Here is a 19,260-nt window from a genome sequence, read left to right on the forward strand (position 1 = left end):
ATGAAGCCGAGCGGGGCAGGCGAGGGGCCAGAGGCGGAGGGCGCCGAAGGGGAGCGGGAGCCCCTCAACCCGGAGCCCTCGGAGACTTTGGGCGTCTCCGCCACCTACCGGGAGTTCGTGCGCCGGAGCTACCTGGAGCTGATGAGCGCCAACCAGCACTCCCTCCATGCGCTCAACTGGCGCCGCCTCTACCTCAGCCGGGCCAAGCTCAAGGCTTCCAGCCGCACCTCCGCCCTCCTCTCCGGCTTCGCCATGGTAAGTGCAGCGGGGGGGGGGGGGGGGGTCGCCTCTAACCGGTGGGCAGCACGCCCTTCGTGCGTCGTGCCCCTCGCAGCCGCAGGGGGCGCTCCGCAGATGGAATGGATCCCTCCCCTCCCCTGGGCTGGGGTCCCTTGTTCCTCCACCGGGGAAAGCGCCCTCCACCCATTGATGGAACCCCTAGTCTCCTCTTCCCAACTAATGGTAAGGGGGGGGGCTGCCTTTGGTTGTCCCGGGACTGGAGGACCCCGCTGCATTTCTTCTCCAAAGACGGGGCTGTGACCACTGCTCCTCACTCTCCTGCCCCAGAACACCAGCTTCAGGCTGCATCCTCCTCCTGTTCCCTCTGCAGTCCCACACTTGTTGATTTGGGCTCCGGGCTGCAGCCTCCTGCCACGGTTCAGGACACAACCCAGATGTGTCGCGGCAGATTGAAATCTCTTTTTTAAAAGGTCTTTGTTTACCTGTCGGCAGAGATGAGATCTTGTCCTGGTGCAAACTGGGCCATAGCCAGGATTTCATGTTTGGTGGGGCCCACAGCAGCATTTTTTTGGCCCTAAACACTTTCTCTGCTTCTCAAGTAAAGCGACATTTGTCTAATTCAGGTGGAAGATTGGAGGCCCTCCAAAGGGGGGGGGGGGTTGAATGGAGTGGCCTGGCCCATCCCAGGCCCCACGGTAGCTATGGGCCTGACACAGAGAGTGTTGCGAGATCAGAGCGAGGGTCTGGAAGCGAGGAGGCCTGGGCCCGCTCTCTTCTTTGTTCCAAAACTTTATGGAAGCCCTATTATGGCTGAGCGACTGCTTTTTGCAGGTCCTGCCTGCAGCAGGAAGGTTGGAATGGAGCCTCCAAGACTAGGCACAAGCTGTAAAGGAACCAGGAAACTGAGATATCTATAGCATTGCCTGGAACCTCGATGCCCCAGGCTGGCTTGTTCTTATCGGATCTCTGAAACGAAGCAGGGCTGGCCCAGGTTAGTGCTTGGACAAGAAAGACCAAGGTGGCTTTGCGGAAGAAGGCCATGTGACACACCATCTCTGAATGGCTCTCGCCTTGAAAAGCCCATGAAGGGTCGCCATAAGGGAGTGGCTTGTGATCTGAGGCAACACCCATACGCATGCACATACATCTGTAGAGCACCATCCATGCACTTGCTGCTCGGGTCCCAAGGATCTTGAAATGTAAACCTTGAGGCCAATGGCAGGGATGGGGGGAACGGGGGAAATATGGGCGTCCGCTTCAGTTTAATAACAGTGCACTGGCTTCGTTTTGGTAGACAACAGGGAAGAAGTGATTGTGCCGCAGACATCAGTGCGTGGGGGGAGGAAATGGGTTTGGGGGCAGGAAGCAAGAGGGCGTGGCACAGGAAATCTGGGGAGGGGAGTGTTCCCTCTAAGCTGCAGAGTCTTGTGAGCAAAAATTCTACTTTGTGATCTCCTGGTGTTAAAGCTGTGAGCTACTGCATGAATTAGTGCACTCTGGGGTCATTCTTCCTGAGCTAAGACAAAAATGTGTGGGCTGGAGGCTAAAAATCTGTGAGCTGGCTCACGCTAACTCAGCTTAGAGGGGACACTGGAGGGGACCAGTGGTCCCTCTAAGCTGAGTTGGTGTGAGCTAGCTCACAGTTTTTTAGCCTCTGAATCACCCATTTTTGTCTCAGGAAGGGTGGCCCCAGAGCAAACTAATTTATGCAGTAACCAAATTGTCTGCTCACCACTTTAATGCCAGTCGCTCACAAAGTGGAATTTTTGCTCACAAGAATCCACAGCTTAGAGGGACCATTGGAGGGAACAGTTCCTGGTTTACTGAGTGGCCACTGGCATGAAACCCCTGAGCATCCCTTTCATCATCTGATAAGCAGGAACAGCAGACAGGGAGCAGGTTTTCCTGCAGAAATAAATGTAACTTGGATACATGCCACAGCCAGGTGGTCTCGTGTTTATGCCCCTTGAGAGCCTGGGGCTTGTTTTGCTTCCTCCAGCCACCAAGGGAAGCGGCCTGCTTGGCAGTTTCTTTGCTGTGATTCCCCTTTCTGAATATCAGGCTGCCACAGAAAATAGAATCATAGAGTTGGAAGGGGTTGTACAGACCGTCTAGTCCAGAAGTGTCAAACTCATTTGTTATGAGGGCTGGATATGACATAAATGAGACCTTGTTGGGCTGGAACATGTGTGTTCCTATTTAAGGTTAGGTAGCAGAGATATAAACTTTTTAAAGGACACAGACAAACATGATTAAAGATTTTTTTAAAAACCCTTAAAATAAAACATGCTTAAAACATTAACACTTGTTGTTCTTAAAGGTGCTTTCTTTGTATTTCTCCTATGGGATCCAAGGAACAGGGATAAGGAAGCGCTGCCTTTTTCCTTCCCTCCCCAGGAGATCATGAGGCAGAGGAGCCTCAACTAGTGGAGAAAATAGAGGTTTTGCTCTGTAGCTCCTGTGTGATTGAGCAAGCCTTGCAAAGCAAGCTGAGATGCAGAAGGAAGCAAGAGAGAGGGAGAAGGAAGCAGATGACAGCCAGTTGCTTGGGGGCCTGATAGGAGCTCTCTGGGAGCCTGATTTGGCCCCTGAGCCACATGTTTGGCACCCCTGATCTAGTCCAACTCCCTGCTCAATGCAGGATCAGCCCAAAGCATCCCTGACAAAGCATTCGTCCAGCCGCTGCTTGAAGACTGCCAGTGCGGGGGAACTCACCATCTCAGAAAGAGAGGAAGCCTCTGAGGATGTGCAAAGAGCCATTGTGCACGGAGGCACACACTCCATAACCAAAAGAATCACTCCCTAATCCTGTCTCAACTATGTGTAGAGAGTTGCCACCTTTTAACATGGCACATTACAGGCACACCCAGCCATTCACTAGATCAGTGCATTGTAATTGGGGTCTCCTTAGCTTGGAAGAGGAGAGGTGCACAACCTGGGGATTCTCGTGGGCTGTCTTTGTCCTGTCCACATGAGCGCCCCCTGCAGATGGAGACTAGCAGTGCTACTGGGGCTCTGGGCCCTCTGCCTTTCCATCCCCTGGAGCAGGCCAACAGTTCCAAGCCCAGTCTAATCATTGCATCATCCCCGTTATTGTGTAACCTATTGATTCTTTCTACATACTTGGCTCGGGTCGATGCGTGCTGGATGGCTTCTGTCAAGGCGCGCTCTTCCTCTTCCGCCCGCACTTCCGTTTGCCCAGGATCGATGGGTTTTCAACAAACTCTTGTGCAAACAAAAGTGCTAGAGGGAGTGTGCTCTGTAGCAGAGGTTACCCAGCACGTGTGGAACTCATTCACAGGAGGATCCAAGCCTTAGATCCTGCTGCTCCAGATGAATATCTGCGAGGCAGTGCTACAACCAGTGGGATTCTAAACCCGGTAAAAGAACAAGATCAAATGATGGGAAACAGCAAGAAGGGATTGGGGGGGGGGGAGAACTAAATGAAACAGTTTAAAACGGCATCGGGCATAACTCAGGAAGCACTTAAAAGAGCCGACGCTGAGCCATTATTAACAAATATGTCAGTGGGGAAACCTGCTCGGGAAAGCCAAGGGATTGCATTATCCACAGCCCCTGTTAATATGATGGAGTATCGCAGAGCAACCTCAGAGCTGACTCTGACTTAATCTGCTCAGCAGTTTTCACTTTCAGAGCAGGAATTATCAGGGCTTTTTTGTAGCAGGAACTCCTTGGCATATTAAGCCACACACCCCTGATGTAGCCAATCCCCCCCCCCCCGAGAGTTTACAGGGCTCTTGGTACAGGACCTACTGTAAGCTCCAGAAAGATTGGCTGCATCAGGAGTGGGTGGCTTAATATGTCAAGGAGTTCCTGCTACAAAAAGCCCCCTGGATATTATCAAGAAAATAACTTCACTGTATATTGAATTTTTTTTTTTTAACTTAACCTTTCTTTTGAAAGGGGGGGGGTTGCTGACCAAAAAGTCCTTACCTTCAGTCCCCAAGTGTAGTTTTCAGAACTGGATGAACTGATAGAAAGTTTCTTTGGATACCCACAAAATCATGAACGAGGTCTGAATTAACTTTCTGACTTGGTGTAAACAATATCCATGAACAGACAACATGGCTGGTAATATTTGCCTACAGCCTTTCAGTGAACCAACAGAGTATTTCGAAGGCAGGGAGGGGCAGGGCCCAGAGCGAAAAGCAAACTCTTTATTCTGCTAGCTTGCTTTACAGTTTGATTGCTTTACTTAGAAGCTGACTACTGAACTCAAAGCAGTTTACCTCGGTCTCCCCTGCGTCATTTTATCCTCCGAAGGACAATCCTGTAAGCAGGGCTCTTTTTTTGTGGTAGGAACTCCTTTGCATATTAGGCCACACACCCCTGATGTAGCCAATCCTCCTGGAGCTTACATAGACCCTGTAAGAAGAGCCCTGTAAGCTCTTGGAGGATTGGCTACAAAAGAGGGGTGTGGCCTAATATGCAAAGGAGTTCCTACTACAAAAAAAGCCCTGTCTGTAAGGTGGTTAGATGGAAAGAGAATAACTGGACCAAAGCTACCCAGTGAGCATCCGTGGCAGAGGGGGGGATACAGACTTGGATTGCCTAGGTCCCAGTCTGACATTGTGACCAGTACGCTACATCATTGTGGTCAACAGGGCCTTTTTTTAAAAAAAAAGCAGGAATGCACAGGAACGCAGTTCCGGCTGTTTTGGTGTCAGAGGGTGTGGCTTAAATGCAAATGAGTTCCTGCTAGGCTTTTTCCGCAAAAAAAGCTCTGGTGGTCAACGTTTAGTCATCCCAAACCTTAGACCTGTATGGTGCTTTCCTTTGAGGGCTCAGAATGCTTCACTTCCTGTATTTTGTTGCAGCCCTGGAAACTGCCCCACAAATAGGGTTGCCAACGTCCAGGTGACACCTGGAGATCTCTGAGGCCCCTCCCCAAACCCTGCCCTCTTCAGGCTCCATCTAAAATTGCCCATATATTTCCCATCCCAGAGCTGGCGATCCTACTTGTAAGTCAGATTGTAATATTCTCTTTGTGCAAAGAGTTGCTTGCCAAAGTGAAGGCAAGATCTCCCAGGGTTGGGTATTGTGCTGTTGGAATCTTTCCCCTCCAATCCTGCAGTATCCAGCAACGTAATGTATAGGGCCAGCCTCTTAACTCCCTTGTGAGCTCATATTAGAGGCAAGATGCAGAGGGGCGGAGGGGGGGGGAGCATCCTGATTCATAGCACAGGCTGCTAGTCACCACACTAAGTACATATGCATGTGCTGTCAAGTCACAATTGACGTATTTTATTTCTTTACATTTATGTCCCACCGTTCTGCCTGCACAAGGGGCCCCCGAGGCAGCTGACAAATTATACATTGTAAAATCCAGGACTTTTTTTGGAGCAGGAATTCCTTTGCCACAACCCTGGCATAGCCAATCCTCCAAGAGCTTACAGGGCTCTTAGTACAGGGCTTGCTGTAAGGTGCAGGAGGACTGGCTACATCAGGGGTGTGTGGCCCAATATGCAGAGGAGTTCTTGCTACAAAAAAAAAGCCCGGAGAAATCCTGTTTTAGTAGTATTCAAAGCAGTGCCCCCAATGCACATCATTGAAACGAACCAAAACCGGTAAAAATGTGTACAGAGACATGAACGCGGCCATTAAAACATTGGTCAGGAGGGACTGCCTAGCGGAATGGCCAACAGAAAAGTCTTCGCCTACTGGCAGAAGATGGCAACATCCGGAGACAGAGGAGTCTCTCTGGGTAGAAAGATCCAGATCTTTGGTGCCCAGGCTGGCCGTCTCCCAGGTTGGCACCTAATCTCAGATGATGGGGCATCCGAAGCAGGGCCTCTGAACATGACTGCAGTGGTCACGTAGGTTCATAGGGGTGAGGGTCTTTCAGCAAGGAGCTTTCAAAGCAAGTGAGAAGCAAAGGGGGTCTGCAGCTGCCTTCTTCTGCAGGGTCTTCCTTGATGGCCCCCCATCCCAAAACCGCCTCTGCTTCGATCCAGTGAGATAGGCAATGCCATTTCATGCCTCAGTGGCTACCCTACCCCAAGAAGAAAAGGTATAACTCTTTTAAGAATGCCTTCGCTTTCTCCACCATTCTAAGGCCAGTTTCCTAAATACTTCTGCAGAACTTCAGATCAGGCGTGAGACCTGCTTTTGATTAAAGAAGCAGAAACGGATCTGCTCTCTGCAACATACCTCCCCCTCCACCCTTCCAGAGAACCAATCGTCTCCTTCACTTCCCCTTTCTGTGTTAACACCCGGATGCATCTTTGCCTTGAATGTGGTTTAACAGCTTGCCTTGTGATGCAGAAGGCCACACGGTGCCTCTCCCTTGAAGGGGAGCTGGATCTTCCCGGCCTGGGCAGAGCAGGAGGATGTAGCCAGATAAAAACATTCTGTGTGGTGTTTCCGTTTCTGCTTCCCTCTTTGCAACAAGATTGCTTTTCATCTTTCAATTTTTTTTTTTAAGAGCTGACTTTTAAAGTTAAAAGATGCCCTTGAAGAGTCACCCTTATAGGGTTACCAACATACAGGTAGCACCTGGAGATTTCCTGCTACTGCAATTGCTCTCCAGATGACCAAGATCAGCTCCCTGGAGAAAACGGCTACTTTGGAGGGTGGACTCTAAGGCAATATGGCCTGCTGAGGGCCTTTCCCTCCTCAAGCCCCGCCCTCCCCTGGCTCCACCCCTAAAATTTCCAGGCATTTTCCAACCTAGACCTGGCAGCCCTACTTATGTAGATGGTTGCTTTCTGTTGGCAGGAAATGGCTGTCTGCACACGCTCAGAGGAGTGCAGGGTACCTTTAAAGCAGGAGCACAGCTCCTGAACCTCCAGCCAGGATCTGCATGCCGTGGGGAGTTCTCTCCCCGCTGCACACAGATCCCCGGGGCGTATGCAAATGAGATATGCTACTGAGCTCCTGCACTTTTTTCCCTACAAAATGAAGGAACGAGAAAATTAAAGTAAAAATTGAAGCTAGTTCCATTTCAGACAGGATCAGATACAATTTGCTGGACTTGGGGCTGGGGGAAGAGAAACCTTTGTTTGCAGGGTGAAGGGATGGGATACTGAAGACGACGACATGGGATTTATATCCTGCCCTCCACTTCGAATCTCAGAGTCTCAGAGCAGCACACAATCTCCTTTACCTTCCTCCCCCACAACAGACACCCTGTGAGGTGGATGGGGCTGAGAGAGCTCTCACAGAAGCTGCCCTTTCAAGGACAGCTCTGCAAGAGCTACGGCTGACCCAAGGCCATTCCAGCAGGTGCAAGTGGAGGAGTGGGAAATCAGACCTGGTTCTCCTAGATAAGAGTCTGCACATTTAACCACTACACCAAGCAGGCTGGAAAATGCTTGGTTAAGGGCAGCAAAATTTTAAAATCTAGATCTGCAGTCCTTTGCAATGAGTTGCATGCTGTTGCTCTGCTTGGCCAACCGCACCTTCTGATACACCTTTCTAAGTCCACTGGAGTGCTCTTCAACAGGGGGAAAGACCCACACTTAGCCGAGTGGAGTGCTGGGTACAACCCAGAAGTCCCATTCAGAAATCCCCTGTGAAATTGATGGTACCCAGAAAGTGCCAGATAGTTGTAACTTTTTTTAATGATTGTTAGCTTGATGGCAGCACTTACAATCTAAACCCGTGGTCCCCCAGTCTTTTTGACATGCTGACCCACAAGCTCAAATGTGCTTGGTATTTTAAAAATCCCAGAGCATTCGCAAATCCCTGAGACTGCAAAAATCTGGGACTCGCTTTCCCAGGCTTCTTGACTTACTTTTGGGTCAGGACTCGCAGGTTGGGAAGTGCTGATTTAAACTGTCTCCTTCAGCAGAAGTATAAAATAATGTTTTAAGGTATTGGGCAAAGCCTTAAAATAATATGAAGATTGCCATACTTCAGATCCATGCAGTCTTTCCTGGTGGGTGCGGCCCTTCCCACAAGAATTAGACCGACTTCGCACTTGGCTTGTTCCGGGTGGAGAGCCCTTTTGCTCCCAGCGCTTCTCTCGGTTTTCACACAAGCTGACCCGGAGCTGTGAGTTGGTACGCTGCTTTTTCCGCAGCAAGCAAGATCCTCTTACAAGCGGTTTCTGCTTGCCGCAGGAGAACGGCACACCAACTCGCAGCTCCGGGGCAACTTGTGCGAAAATGGAGAGGAGCGCCAGGAGCAAAAGGGCTCTCTCCCTGGAATAAGCCTTAGTGTGAAATTGGCCTTACTTTCCTAGCCTCCATCTCCTCCCATAGTCCCTGAATTGTCACCACCCCGCCCTGCCCTCGGATTTAAATAGTTGGCCACCCAAGGTAAACATTAATGCCACACCCCACCAGGTGAACCCAGGGCCACTTTCAAAAGCACTGTTGTATTAAACATGACATCTGTTATTTAAAAAACCAACGTGTGTGTGTGTGTGTGTGTGCGAAGCACAGTAAAGTCACTGCTGATTTAGAATTTTCAGGGTGAGAGATGTTCAGAGGTGCTTCTGCATACAGACCTTGGATTTCCTCGGTGGTCTCCCATCCAAGTACTTGTAAGGGTCAGCCCTGCATAGCTTCTGAGATCTGACAAGACTGGGGTTGCCTGGGCCATCCAGCCCAGGGCTTAAACAAGAGATATCTTGGCATATAAATGTATCCCCCCACCTCCCCGCTGCCTAGCTTTAAAAAACAACTTTGCTGGAAGAGAGCAAAGATCCAGGGCATCTTTCAGTTGGAGCGAGCCAAATCTTTCCCCAGGAGTCTCAACCAGAGCATGAATAAAACAACTAGGATTGGCGACTCTGGGTTGGGAAAACCCTGGATTTGGTGGCACAGCCCATGGAGAGCAGAATTTGGGGAGGAGAAAAGACTAGATTTATACCCTGCCTGTCACTCGAAGCAGTTTACAATCCTCTTCCCTTCCCCACAACAGATACACTGCGCGGAAGGTGGTGCTGAGAGAACCCTGAGAGAACTGTGACTGGCCCAAGGTTACCCAGCTGGCTGCCTGTGGAGGAGTGGGGAATCAAACCCGGTTCTCCCAGACTGGAGTCTGCTGCTCTTAACTGTGACACCATGCTGGCTCTCAGGATGCTCTGTGGCAGAGTCCACTCTCCAGAGCAGCCATTTTCTCCCTAGGGAACTGATCTCTGAGAGCCAGTTTGGTGTAGTGGTTAAGTGTGCAGACTCTTATCTGGGAGAACTGGGTTTGATTCCCCACTCCTCCACCTGCAGCTGCTGGAATGGCCTTGAGTCCTTAAAAGGGCAGCTTCTGTGAGAGCTTGCTCAGCCCCACCCGCCTCACAGAGTGTCTGTTGTGGGAGGGGGGGGGGAGGTAAAGGAGATTGTTACCGCTCTGAGATTCAGAGTATAGAGTGGAATATAAATCCAATATCGTTTTCTCTGTAGTCTGGAGATGAGTTGTAATCCTGGGAAATCTCCAGGCCTCACCTGGAAGTTAGGAACCCTGGAAACAACCCATTTGCGTTGTTGGACACTGTACACATCGTTTCAGTAAAAGGAGGCTCTATTTCACTCTCTTAACAAATAGCCCTTGATAGCCCTGCCCTCTGGGAAGTTGCCTAACTTTTCCCAGATGAAGAGTTGAACCCTGGAGTCCAGCACTGCAGGCAGGGTAGTAGGATCTGCAAGAATGTCATTCAACGTCCTTTGCTCTCCCCCAGCTGGCCCGGATCTTCCGCTCCCCTTAATTCACCTCAGTTAGCCACCCTGCTTGAGGCCTGTTGGAGTCTCGAAATTTATAGACTGCTTTAGTGTGTCCAGAAATGTTATCTCGGCAGTCCTCAGAACACCACACGAGATTCAAGATTCCCATACTGCAGATGAGTGGGGGTGGGGCGGGAACTCAGGAGCGATCCGAATGAGGAGCTCCTCAGATGGAAGGCCTTCTCCTAGGCTGGCTGCATCTTGAAAGCCAAGCAGAGCTGGCCCTAATTAGTTTGTGGATGAGGGAGTCCAGGGTTGCTATTTAGGGGGCAGGCAATGGCCAACCACCTCTGTTTGCCTCAAAAACCCTCTGGGGTTGCTGGAAGCTGGCTGCAACCTGACGGTACTTTCTACGGCCAAATCCAACCGAATTCAGCGGGGCTCACAGTAACACATTGTGTGTGGAGGATTGTAGCTTTAGCAACAAGGCTTTCCTGCAGGCTCTCCATCCCAGGGCTGGGAGGGGCAGAGGAGGCACTTGCCCTCGGCGGCACCGGGGGGGGGGGGGGGCACCAAATTGGGTATGGAGTCCATTCTATTCATGAGAGAGAATGGGCCTACAAGGGGGTGTTATTTTTTAATTTTGCCCCCCTCTCAAAAAACATGTAGATGCCCCACCCACTCTCTTTACCCTCCCTAGTAGTCTTCAGTCTTAGGTGTCACGGTATAGCACAGGAGTGGCCAAACTTGCTTAACACGAGCCACATAGAATAAATGTCAGATGTTTGAGAGCCAAAAGACAGGAGCGTCGGATGTTTGAGAGCTGCAAGACAGGAAGGGAGGGAGGGAGGAATGCAAATAGATGGGGGGGTGGGGAAGGAAGGAATGCAAATAGTTGGGGAGGTGGGAAGAAAGTAACTTTAACTTTAAATGCATTCGTCAAGCTGCTGGGTTGAAGAGAAGTGATTCAAAGAGAGAAATGCCTTCTCCAAGCCAGCTGACAGGACAGTGGGGGCTTTGAGAGCCACACAATAGGTGTGAAAGACCAGCATGTAGCTCCCAAGCCACAGTTTGGTCACCCCTGGTATAGCAGCTTCAGCGCTGGATTTAGACTTAGAGAGGCCTGGGTTCCAATCTCCAGCCACCCTCGCTGAAGTGATCCCTATTTCTCAAAGGCATAAGCAACCTCACCGGATCGTTGTGAAGGGAAACAAAGGCATATGGGGGGGGGGAGCATCATGTCCGAGCCTGAGTCTGAGCTCTTCAAAGGCAGGGTGAGGGGAAAACAACTCGTACCCAAGTCCCTCTTTTCCTGCCCAGTCAGGTCAAGGCAGAAACTGCATTCCACGCTGTGTGAGCTCATGGGCTTGTAACCAAAGCAACGGAGAGCTTAGGGGAGGGAGGGAGAAACAGAGAAATGAGACCAGTTGCTAGTCCTTTTCCACTTTGAGGGGAAGCGGGCAGGGTTCTCCCTGAAAGGGGGTGTGCGTGTGATATTCCCCTGCTATTTCTAATTTTTTTTTTGCCTTGCTTTCCAGCACAAGTGCCCCCAAGACAACTTATAATATCATCCCCCCCCACACACACATGCACACATACACACATTCAGAGTGATACCTGTAGGCAAGAATACAGTATGACGTACAGCCATCAAATGGCATGCCCAAGGTGGTGGGGGACGTGGATTGGTGTCCAAGTATAAAGGGCCATCAAGTTTCAGCCAACTCTGTAGGGGTTTCAAGGAAAGAGATGAAGAGGGGGTTTGCCCCGAGCAGCCATTGGTTTGCTCTCCCCGGCACCAAGCAGCCTTTTGCGCAGAACCCAGGACTTCCTTGGTGGTCTCCCATCCAAGTCCTAATCAGGGCCAGCCCTGCTTAGCTTCTGACGAGATCAGGCTAGCCAGGGCCGTTCCGGTCAGGATAAAATAACAGGGTGGTGACTCTGTAGGGCAGGGGTGTCAAACTCATTTGTTGTGAGGGCCGGATCTGACATAAATGAGTCCTTGTTGGGCCGGGCCATGTTGGATTGGGCTGGACCATGTGTGTACCTATTTAAGATTAGGTAGCAGAGAGAGAAATTTTATTAAAGAACAAGACAAACACAAATACATTTTTTAAAAAACTTAAAACATGCTTAAAACGTTAGCACTCATTGCTTAAATATGCTTTATTTGTATTTCTCCCATGGGATCCAGGGAACTGGGCAAAGGAAGCTCTGGCTCTTTCCTTCCTTCCCCAGGGAACGGGGGGGGAAGCCTCAGCCAATAGAAGGAAGAGAGGCCTGGCTCAGTAGCTCTGCTGTGCAATTGAGAGAGCCTGGCAAAGCAAGCTGTTCCTCTCCCCTTCCTCCCCAAGGGAGGAGTCTCAGCCAATGGAGAAAATAGAGGTTTTGCTCTGTAGCTCCTGTGCAATTGAGCAAGCCTTGCAAAGCAAGCTGTGATGCAGAAGGAAGCAAGAGAGAGGGAGATGGAAGCAGATGACAGCCAGGTGCTCAGGGGCCTTATAGGAGCCCTCTGGGGACCTGATACGCCCCCTGAACTGCATGTTTGACACCCCTGCTAGGGTTTCCAGGGCAAGAGAGGAACAGAGGCGGTTTGCCATTTCCCGCCTCTGTGTCACAACCCTGAACTTCCTTGTGGGTCTCCCGTCCCACATACAGATCAGGGCCAGCCCTGCTTAGCTTCTGAGATCTGGAGAGATCAGGCTAGCTCAGGTGATCCAGGGCAGGGCAGTGATTGGTTCCAAAATCAAATCCAGCCTTCAGGTAGCCAAAAAGCACGCTCACTCAGCTAATAGTGTGTGCACTTTGGGGAATAACTCTTCACTTTTTTCGTTCAAAAATATTTTTCGTTGGTTGGGAGAGTCTCGCCCAATGCACTGAACCCCCTCCCTTATCTGTGGGTGGCCTCATTCCCTTGCCCAGACACAGCCGTCCATTTTGCTATCAGTATTCACGGGAGTGCTGCGGTCGGAAGCAGGGCTGGTGCCAGGGGTTTTGGAGCCCTAGGCGAGCTGCCCACTAGCACCACCACCCCAAAAATAAAAAAACCAAAATGGATAATCATAGGAGAAATGAAGAAACTTGAAACTATTTACATTTTTAATTTACAGCTTTTTATTTTAAATTTAATTTAAAAAAAAAATTGTGAGATTAACCAATAAAAATTGTGAGAATACTACTTGATCCTTTTAGCTGCAGGTGCCAGTGACAAGACCTTGTGCATACGAGAAAGATGCTCTGCCACTGAGCTATAGCTCCCATCCCACCCCCATGGCTGTTAAAGTAGAGTAGGAAGGACGAGTGGCAGCAGACGACTTCAACAGGAGCCAATTTTTAGAAACTGTAATTGGCTCTTCTTCAGCTTTTACGATTGGTTCATTTATCCCTGCCAGGCTTTGAGGGGCGCACTGCGCAGGCGCTGTCCACTTTCATGTTTCTGGGGGAACAGACCCGGGGAATGCAAAACCGGCTGGGCAGAGTCTGCACTCCATTGGGGGAGGCAGACTCCAAGGAGCACTCACGTTGCGTGTGGAGAGAGGGGGCACCTGGTGGCGCCCCCTAGGCCAGGTGGTGCCCTAGGCAGCTGCCTGCTTGGCCTACTCCCACGCACCAGCCCTGGTCAGAAGATTTCAGGAACGCTTTCTCAGAAGTGTCTCCCACAGGGAGATGGCAGCTCCGGTCCGAGCCTCTTAGGGATCGTCTGGAAACTGGCATTAAAAGCAAAGCCCCCAAATCCGACTTCATTGCTAGGGAGTGGAGGAGGTGAAATATTAAGGGAACAAGGTACTTCTGCACATGTGCTGAGAGCTTTCTCGACCAACTGAGTGAGCATGATCAGGCCTTGCTTACTTCCAGGTAGGTTTGAGCCCTGCCACCTTGCATTTTGGGAAACCTAAACCTGCCTGGAGCCGCACATGTGCTTCAGCGCGTGTGATGAATGTAAATTCAAATTCACTACAAGTGTAGACAGCCTCAAGACAGGATTGGATAAATATATGGAGCAGAGGTCCATCCGTGGCTATTAGCTACAAGGCATAGATGGAGCTCTCTGTCTGGGGCAGTGATGCTCTGTATTCTTAGTGCTTTGGGGGGGGCAGCAACAGGAGGGCTTCTAGTGTCCTGGCCCCACTGGTGGACCTCCTGATGGCAACTGGGTGTATTTTTGGCCACTGTATGACAGAGTGCTGGACTGGATGGACCACTGACCTGATCGAACATGGCATCTCTTATGTTCTTAACACCCATCTGTGTTTTACACAAAAGCACGGGACAGTGAGCAGCTTCATTTGGCTGGGTCAAGCGAGAAGTCATGTGATAAAATAGACAGGCATCATGTACATGTTTCTGTATGTGTGTCCCCTGGGCAGAAATCTGTAGGGAATTCATTGCCCATGGACCTAGGGTTAAAATAGGCTAAAGGGGCTGTCAAATGCCTAAGGGAACCAATCAGAAGGCAGTCAAATGAGTGGCAGCTTATGGGGCATGGGTGTTGGGGGGGGGGATGCTGCTGGCAGGAAGTCCTCTCTGGGTAAAAGGAGCCAAGAGTTGAATGCTCGGTCCAAAATCCCTCCGTGACCCAAAGCTGCCAGCTCAGCTAGGCAGATATTCTGGGTTTGTCTGCTGATCTCTCTCTCCCACTCTCTCCTGGGACCTTCGAATGAGGCTCTGAGAGCGGAAAAAACCCAGACTGGCCTGGCTGATCTTTTGGGTCATGCACAGCAGGAGATGCCAGGAGGCGACACAGCCTTGGTTCTTTTCTTGGAAGAACGGAGGGCCTAACGGTTAGAGTGGGAGACAGGAAGTGACGTTAGAGTGGGAGGCAGCAGCTTCTATGGACTCTACCGTAAATCCTACAGAGAAGTGCTCTGTATATGTTCAGAGATGGAGGGGCTGAGCCTACGGCATGTCTCCTTTGCCCCTTCCCCCTCCATTCATCCCCCGGCATCGCTTGCTGAGTCTCCGGCACGTGCTAGTTTGTGGGGCCGATGCCAGTCATCTGTCACTGCTCTGGTTAATGTGGCCCACTTTCTGAAAATAAGCCTCAGCCGCCACTTCCCTCGCTCCCCTCCCCTCCCCACAAGTAACTTGACTCAGTGCCTCAGGATGGGGTGGGGACTAAGTTCTCCGCAACACACTGCTGCCTGGCTGTCCCACCAGGGAGTTTGGGCAATCCTCAGTTTTTGGGGAAGGGATATGTCTCCACCTTCTCATGCCTCACATTGCTTCCCAGAGATGTTAGTGTGACCTGCCAGGTGGTGAGAACTACTTTGTTAGGGGTTAAATCTTTCCTTTTCCTCCCTCCCCTCCTATCCCTAATTCTCTGGGGAAACTGCCAAGTAACTGGAAACGATGCCAGAGGGAGAACGGTGCCTGGTCCAACTGGAATATGGGGCACTTTCCCCCACCCCTGGTAAGGATGTATGCCTGTGTTTGTTAAGGGCTGTGAAGTCACTTAGGACTTAAGGTGAGCCTAGGAACCAGTGCCCTCCAAAATGTCCTCTTGTTAACCGTCTTCCTCAGGTCTGGCAGACCGTGAGGGCCCTTGGGGCTTCTGTGGTGGAGTCCCTCCATTTCTGTGTTGGCTCTTCCCCTTTCTCTGCCGCCTTCAACTTTTTCTAGCCTGATTGTCTTTTCCAGTGACTCATCCTAATGCGATCAAAGTACAGTCGCTTCAGTTGAATCACGTTCGCTTCTAGGGAGAGTTCGGGCTGAATTTGGTCCGTAACAGGGGAGGCCAAACCATGACCACATGTGGCCCTTTCACACATATCGTGTGGCTCTCAAAGCCCCCACCGCCCTATCAGCTGCCTTGGAGAAGGCATTTCTCTCTTTAAATCACTTAGCCAAGCCAGCCAGTGGCTTGGACAATGCCTTTTAAAAGTTAAAGTTGCTTTATTTCCATCTCTCCATCTTTTTTCCTCCCTCCCTTCCCCTTCCCCCCCTCAAACATCTGACGTTCATGTCTTGCGGCTCTCAAACAACTGATGTTTATTCTATGTGGCTCTTATGTTAAGCAAGTTTGGCCACCTCTGGTCTAGAACCCTATTTGTCTTTTTGACAGTCCACAGTATCCATAAAATTCTCCTCCAACGCATTTCAAAGGAATCAACTTCCTTCCTGTCAGCTTTCTTCATCGTCCAGTTTTCATACCCCTACATAGTAACAAGGAATACCACAGCATTAATTAACTCATTCTTGGTCACCAGCGACACATCCTTACACTTAACACGAGGATGTCAGGGTCAAGCTTAAGGGGTTTCAGAAGACTGCTACGATAGGTCATGCACCATGTGTCTTACTCTTAACTGTAGAGGTAAATGGGGTGGGGCCAAAATAACACACAACCCTCACTTCTGGTTCCTGTTTGAAACCCAGTGTTTGAGTAGCGGGACCATACCACAAATAAGAATTATAACAGGAATATATCAGATGTATACCCCACCCTCCTCTTTGAATCTCAGAGTGGCTCACAATCTCCTTTCCCTTCCTCCCCCACAACGGACACCCTGTGAGGTAGGTGGGGCTGAGGGTGCTCTCTCAGAAGCTGCCCTTTCAAGGACAGCTCTGCCAGAGCTATGGTCGACCCAAGGCCATTCCAGCAGCAGCAAGTGGAGGAGTGGGGAATCGAACCCTGTTCTCCCGGACAAGAGTCCGCACACTTAACCACCACACCAAACTGGAGGATTACTTTATTCTTCTACCTTTAGTATGGAACTACAAGCCTGGTCATGTGCCTGGCAAGGATGACCACCCAAGTGGCCTCATTCAGTTGCAAACCAGAAAGTCGTGATCAAACTGCACTGGGACTTTCTATAACCCTTTGGCTTCAGCTGCTTCCGTGCCAATACAGGGGTGATAGTAACTTTAACGTATCAGATAGTTGGAGAGGATTACCAAAATATATTATATGCAAAATTGCAAGTACACAAAAAGGCTCTATGTGGGTTGTGATTTTTACCATCGGATTGTTGTGAACAGGCTAACCACGATGGTGTTACCTAGAGAGCGAGCAATGAGAATTGAACAAAAGAACCTTTAAAGTCCATTCATGGACAGTGAGTTTTCGTGAATGGGCAATTCACTCGCAAGAATGGGCAATTCACTTGTGCCAGAAGCTGGTGCTTTGCAGATGGCTTGAATGGTAATGGTTTGAATGGACAGAGACCGGGAAAGACAGGGAATGGAGTGTTAGCTAGAAACTAGGATGCGAGCGGCAGGCGGTCGGTTTGCCGCCAGCTGCTGGAGTGCTCGTTCGCTTCCGCTCTGCCCCGCTTGCAAAGAAATCCATTGCAAAAATATTGCTGTCCTTCCAGTTGTTGCATTCTCTCTGTCCCAAGGAAACGAAATTAATGCTGGTTAATTAAATGGTTAATGTTGCCACCCTCCCCTGCTTGGAAGTTGGGAACACCAGACCAGTTATGCTTACCAACCTCAAGTTGGGGCCTGGAATTCTCCCAGAATGGCAACCCATTTCCAGGCTATAGAAATCAGTTCGCCTGGAGGGAATGGTTGCTTCGTAGGGGAAATTCTTCAATAACTGAAGAGAAATCGCATCCCCCGTTGAGCTCCCTCCCCTCCCTGAACGTAGCCCTCCACGGCCACCCCTCAAACATCCGAGAATTTCCCAAGACAGAAGATATAATTGCCAGATATTCTTAAAAGGTTTTTTGTTTTGTTTTCAAGTAACAATTTTTATTGAGTTTTAACAATTTAAACACAAATTTTTAGTTTTTACTGTTGTTGTGTCTGTTCAAATTATATAAAATAACATACTAGTATTATAAAATAAAAACAAAGATAAGGACAATGATACGACCACTGTCTATAACCCCTCTTGACACTTATTACCATGTTCAATAAAGATACCATTTGTTCACAATATTTGGAATTTCGTTCTGTGAAGTTAAATATTCCAGTATTGGAAACCATATACGTAGCTTCAAAATTTGCAATATGAAAATTATTAGATGACGATTGTACATTTACGGTTGTTTTACTCATTCTACATAGTGACCACAGTTTTTTATGCCAGAGTTCAATTGTAGGTTTACGCTTGTCTTTCCATAATAAAGCTATTGTAACTTTAGCAGTAAGATATTCTTAAAAGTTAATAAACGGCCCATTCATTTTCTTCTGAAGGTGGCGATGGTGGAAGTGCAGCTTGAGGACTACAACTACCCCCGGGAACTGCTGGTGGCTTTCAGCGCCTGCACGACCGTGCTGGTGGCCGTCCACCTCTTCGCTCTCATGGTGAGCACTTGCATCCTGCCCAACATCGAGGCCGTCAGCAACATCCACAACCTCAACTCGGTCAACGAGTCGCCCCACGAGCGCATGCACCACTACATCGAGCTGGCCTGGGGCTTCTCCACCGCCTTGGGCATTTTTCTCTTCTTGACCGAGGTGGTGCTGATCTGCTGGGTGAAATTCATGCCCATCGGCAGGGTCTCCTCAGCCAGGAAATGCTGCACCGCTGCTCCGATCCTTGCCGGTAGTGTCGCGGCCCCAACGGCAGCCGCTCCGGACAACTCTGGTTGGAACGCTGCCTTGGCCTCCACTGTGATCATGGTCCCGGTTGGGGTGGTCTTCATCATCTTTGCTTTGCACTTCTACCGGTCCCTGGTGGGCCACAAAACCGACCGGCACCAGCAAGAACTGGAGGAACTCAACCAGATCAAATATCAGTTGGACGGGGAAGCCACGGCACTGCAGGTGGTGTGAGGTTTGCCGGCATCAGCTTGGAAGTGAATCGGCTGGTTTTTATTTTGGGAGGCAGCTATTTTGAGAGAAAAAAAGAAAAGGCTAAGAGAGGGTTTTACTGACGCTTGGACTCGGCAGGAAAACAGTGAAGGAAACGGGTGTCGTTGGGAACTCCACCCAAAAGCCATCGGGACCTTTTTGAAGGGAGGATTTCTTTGCATTTTGCAAAATGTACTCGTATCCCTCCCCCACCCCCAGGAGAGAAAGGCAAAAGGGTATTCGATGGACAGAGGTTTGTCAAAACAGATGCTGCCTGAAAGCACCTGTGAACATCTGAACACGACCCAAGTTCACTGCGTCATTCGGAGGTGTTTTGACAATGCAACAAAAAGTCACCTTGAAGCAGCCTCCAAGAAAAGAAGTGAAATCTGTCAGCAGGAGTGGAGATAGTGGCTTGGATGAAATGGATGCACTGTGTCTGTTCCCACCCCAGTTATATTCCTTGTTGCTATTTTTCTGCAAAGCTCAGCGGATGCAGTTTTATGTCCTCTTGGTTATGTTTGTTGTTTTGTTTTCCCAAAAGAGGAGGGAGGTTGAGCGGGAAAAGAACTGAACCGTTCAGTTCTTTGTATTTTTGCCTCCTCCTCTTCCGTCATGCGGGGAATGTGTCTAGGGAAACACAGGAGTGCCTGCTGGG

General features: G+C 49.9%; 1 protein-coding gene across 1 annotated transcript; it reads left to right on the forward strand.

The window, feature by feature from the left end:
- ORAI3 (ORAI calcium release-activated calcium modulator 3) lies at window positions 1-18,658 on the forward strand. The gene is made up of 2 exons (XM_060256414.1): window positions 1-255; window positions 18,003-18,658. The coding sequence occupies exons 1-2, from the start codon at window positions 1-3 to the stop codon at window positions 18,582-18,584; spliced, it is 837 nt and encodes a 278-aa protein (XP_060112397.1). The 3' UTR covers window positions 18,585-18,658.
- Window positions 18,659-19,260: the final 602 nt, after the last annotated feature.

This window comes from Heteronotia binoei, chromosome 15 (genome assembly GCF_032191835.1).
Source record: "Heteronotia binoei isolate CCM8104 ecotype False Entrance Well chromosome 15, APGP_CSIRO_Hbin_v1, whole genome shotgun sequence".
NCBI classification, from domain to species: Eukaryota; Metazoa; Chordata; class Lepidosauria; order Squamata; family Gekkonidae; genus Heteronotia; species Heteronotia binoei.

Bases quoted from the DNA above. Each gene is read 5' to 3' on its own strand.
- ORAI3 (XM_060256414.1), top strand. From the start codon at position 1: ATGAAGCCGAGCGGGGCAGGCGAGGGGCCAGAGGCGGAGGGCGCCGAA. The intron at 256-18,002 runs GTAAGTGCAGCG...TTTCTTCTGAAG, and splicing joins TCCTCTCCGGCTTCGCCATG to GTGGCGATGGTGGAAGTGCA.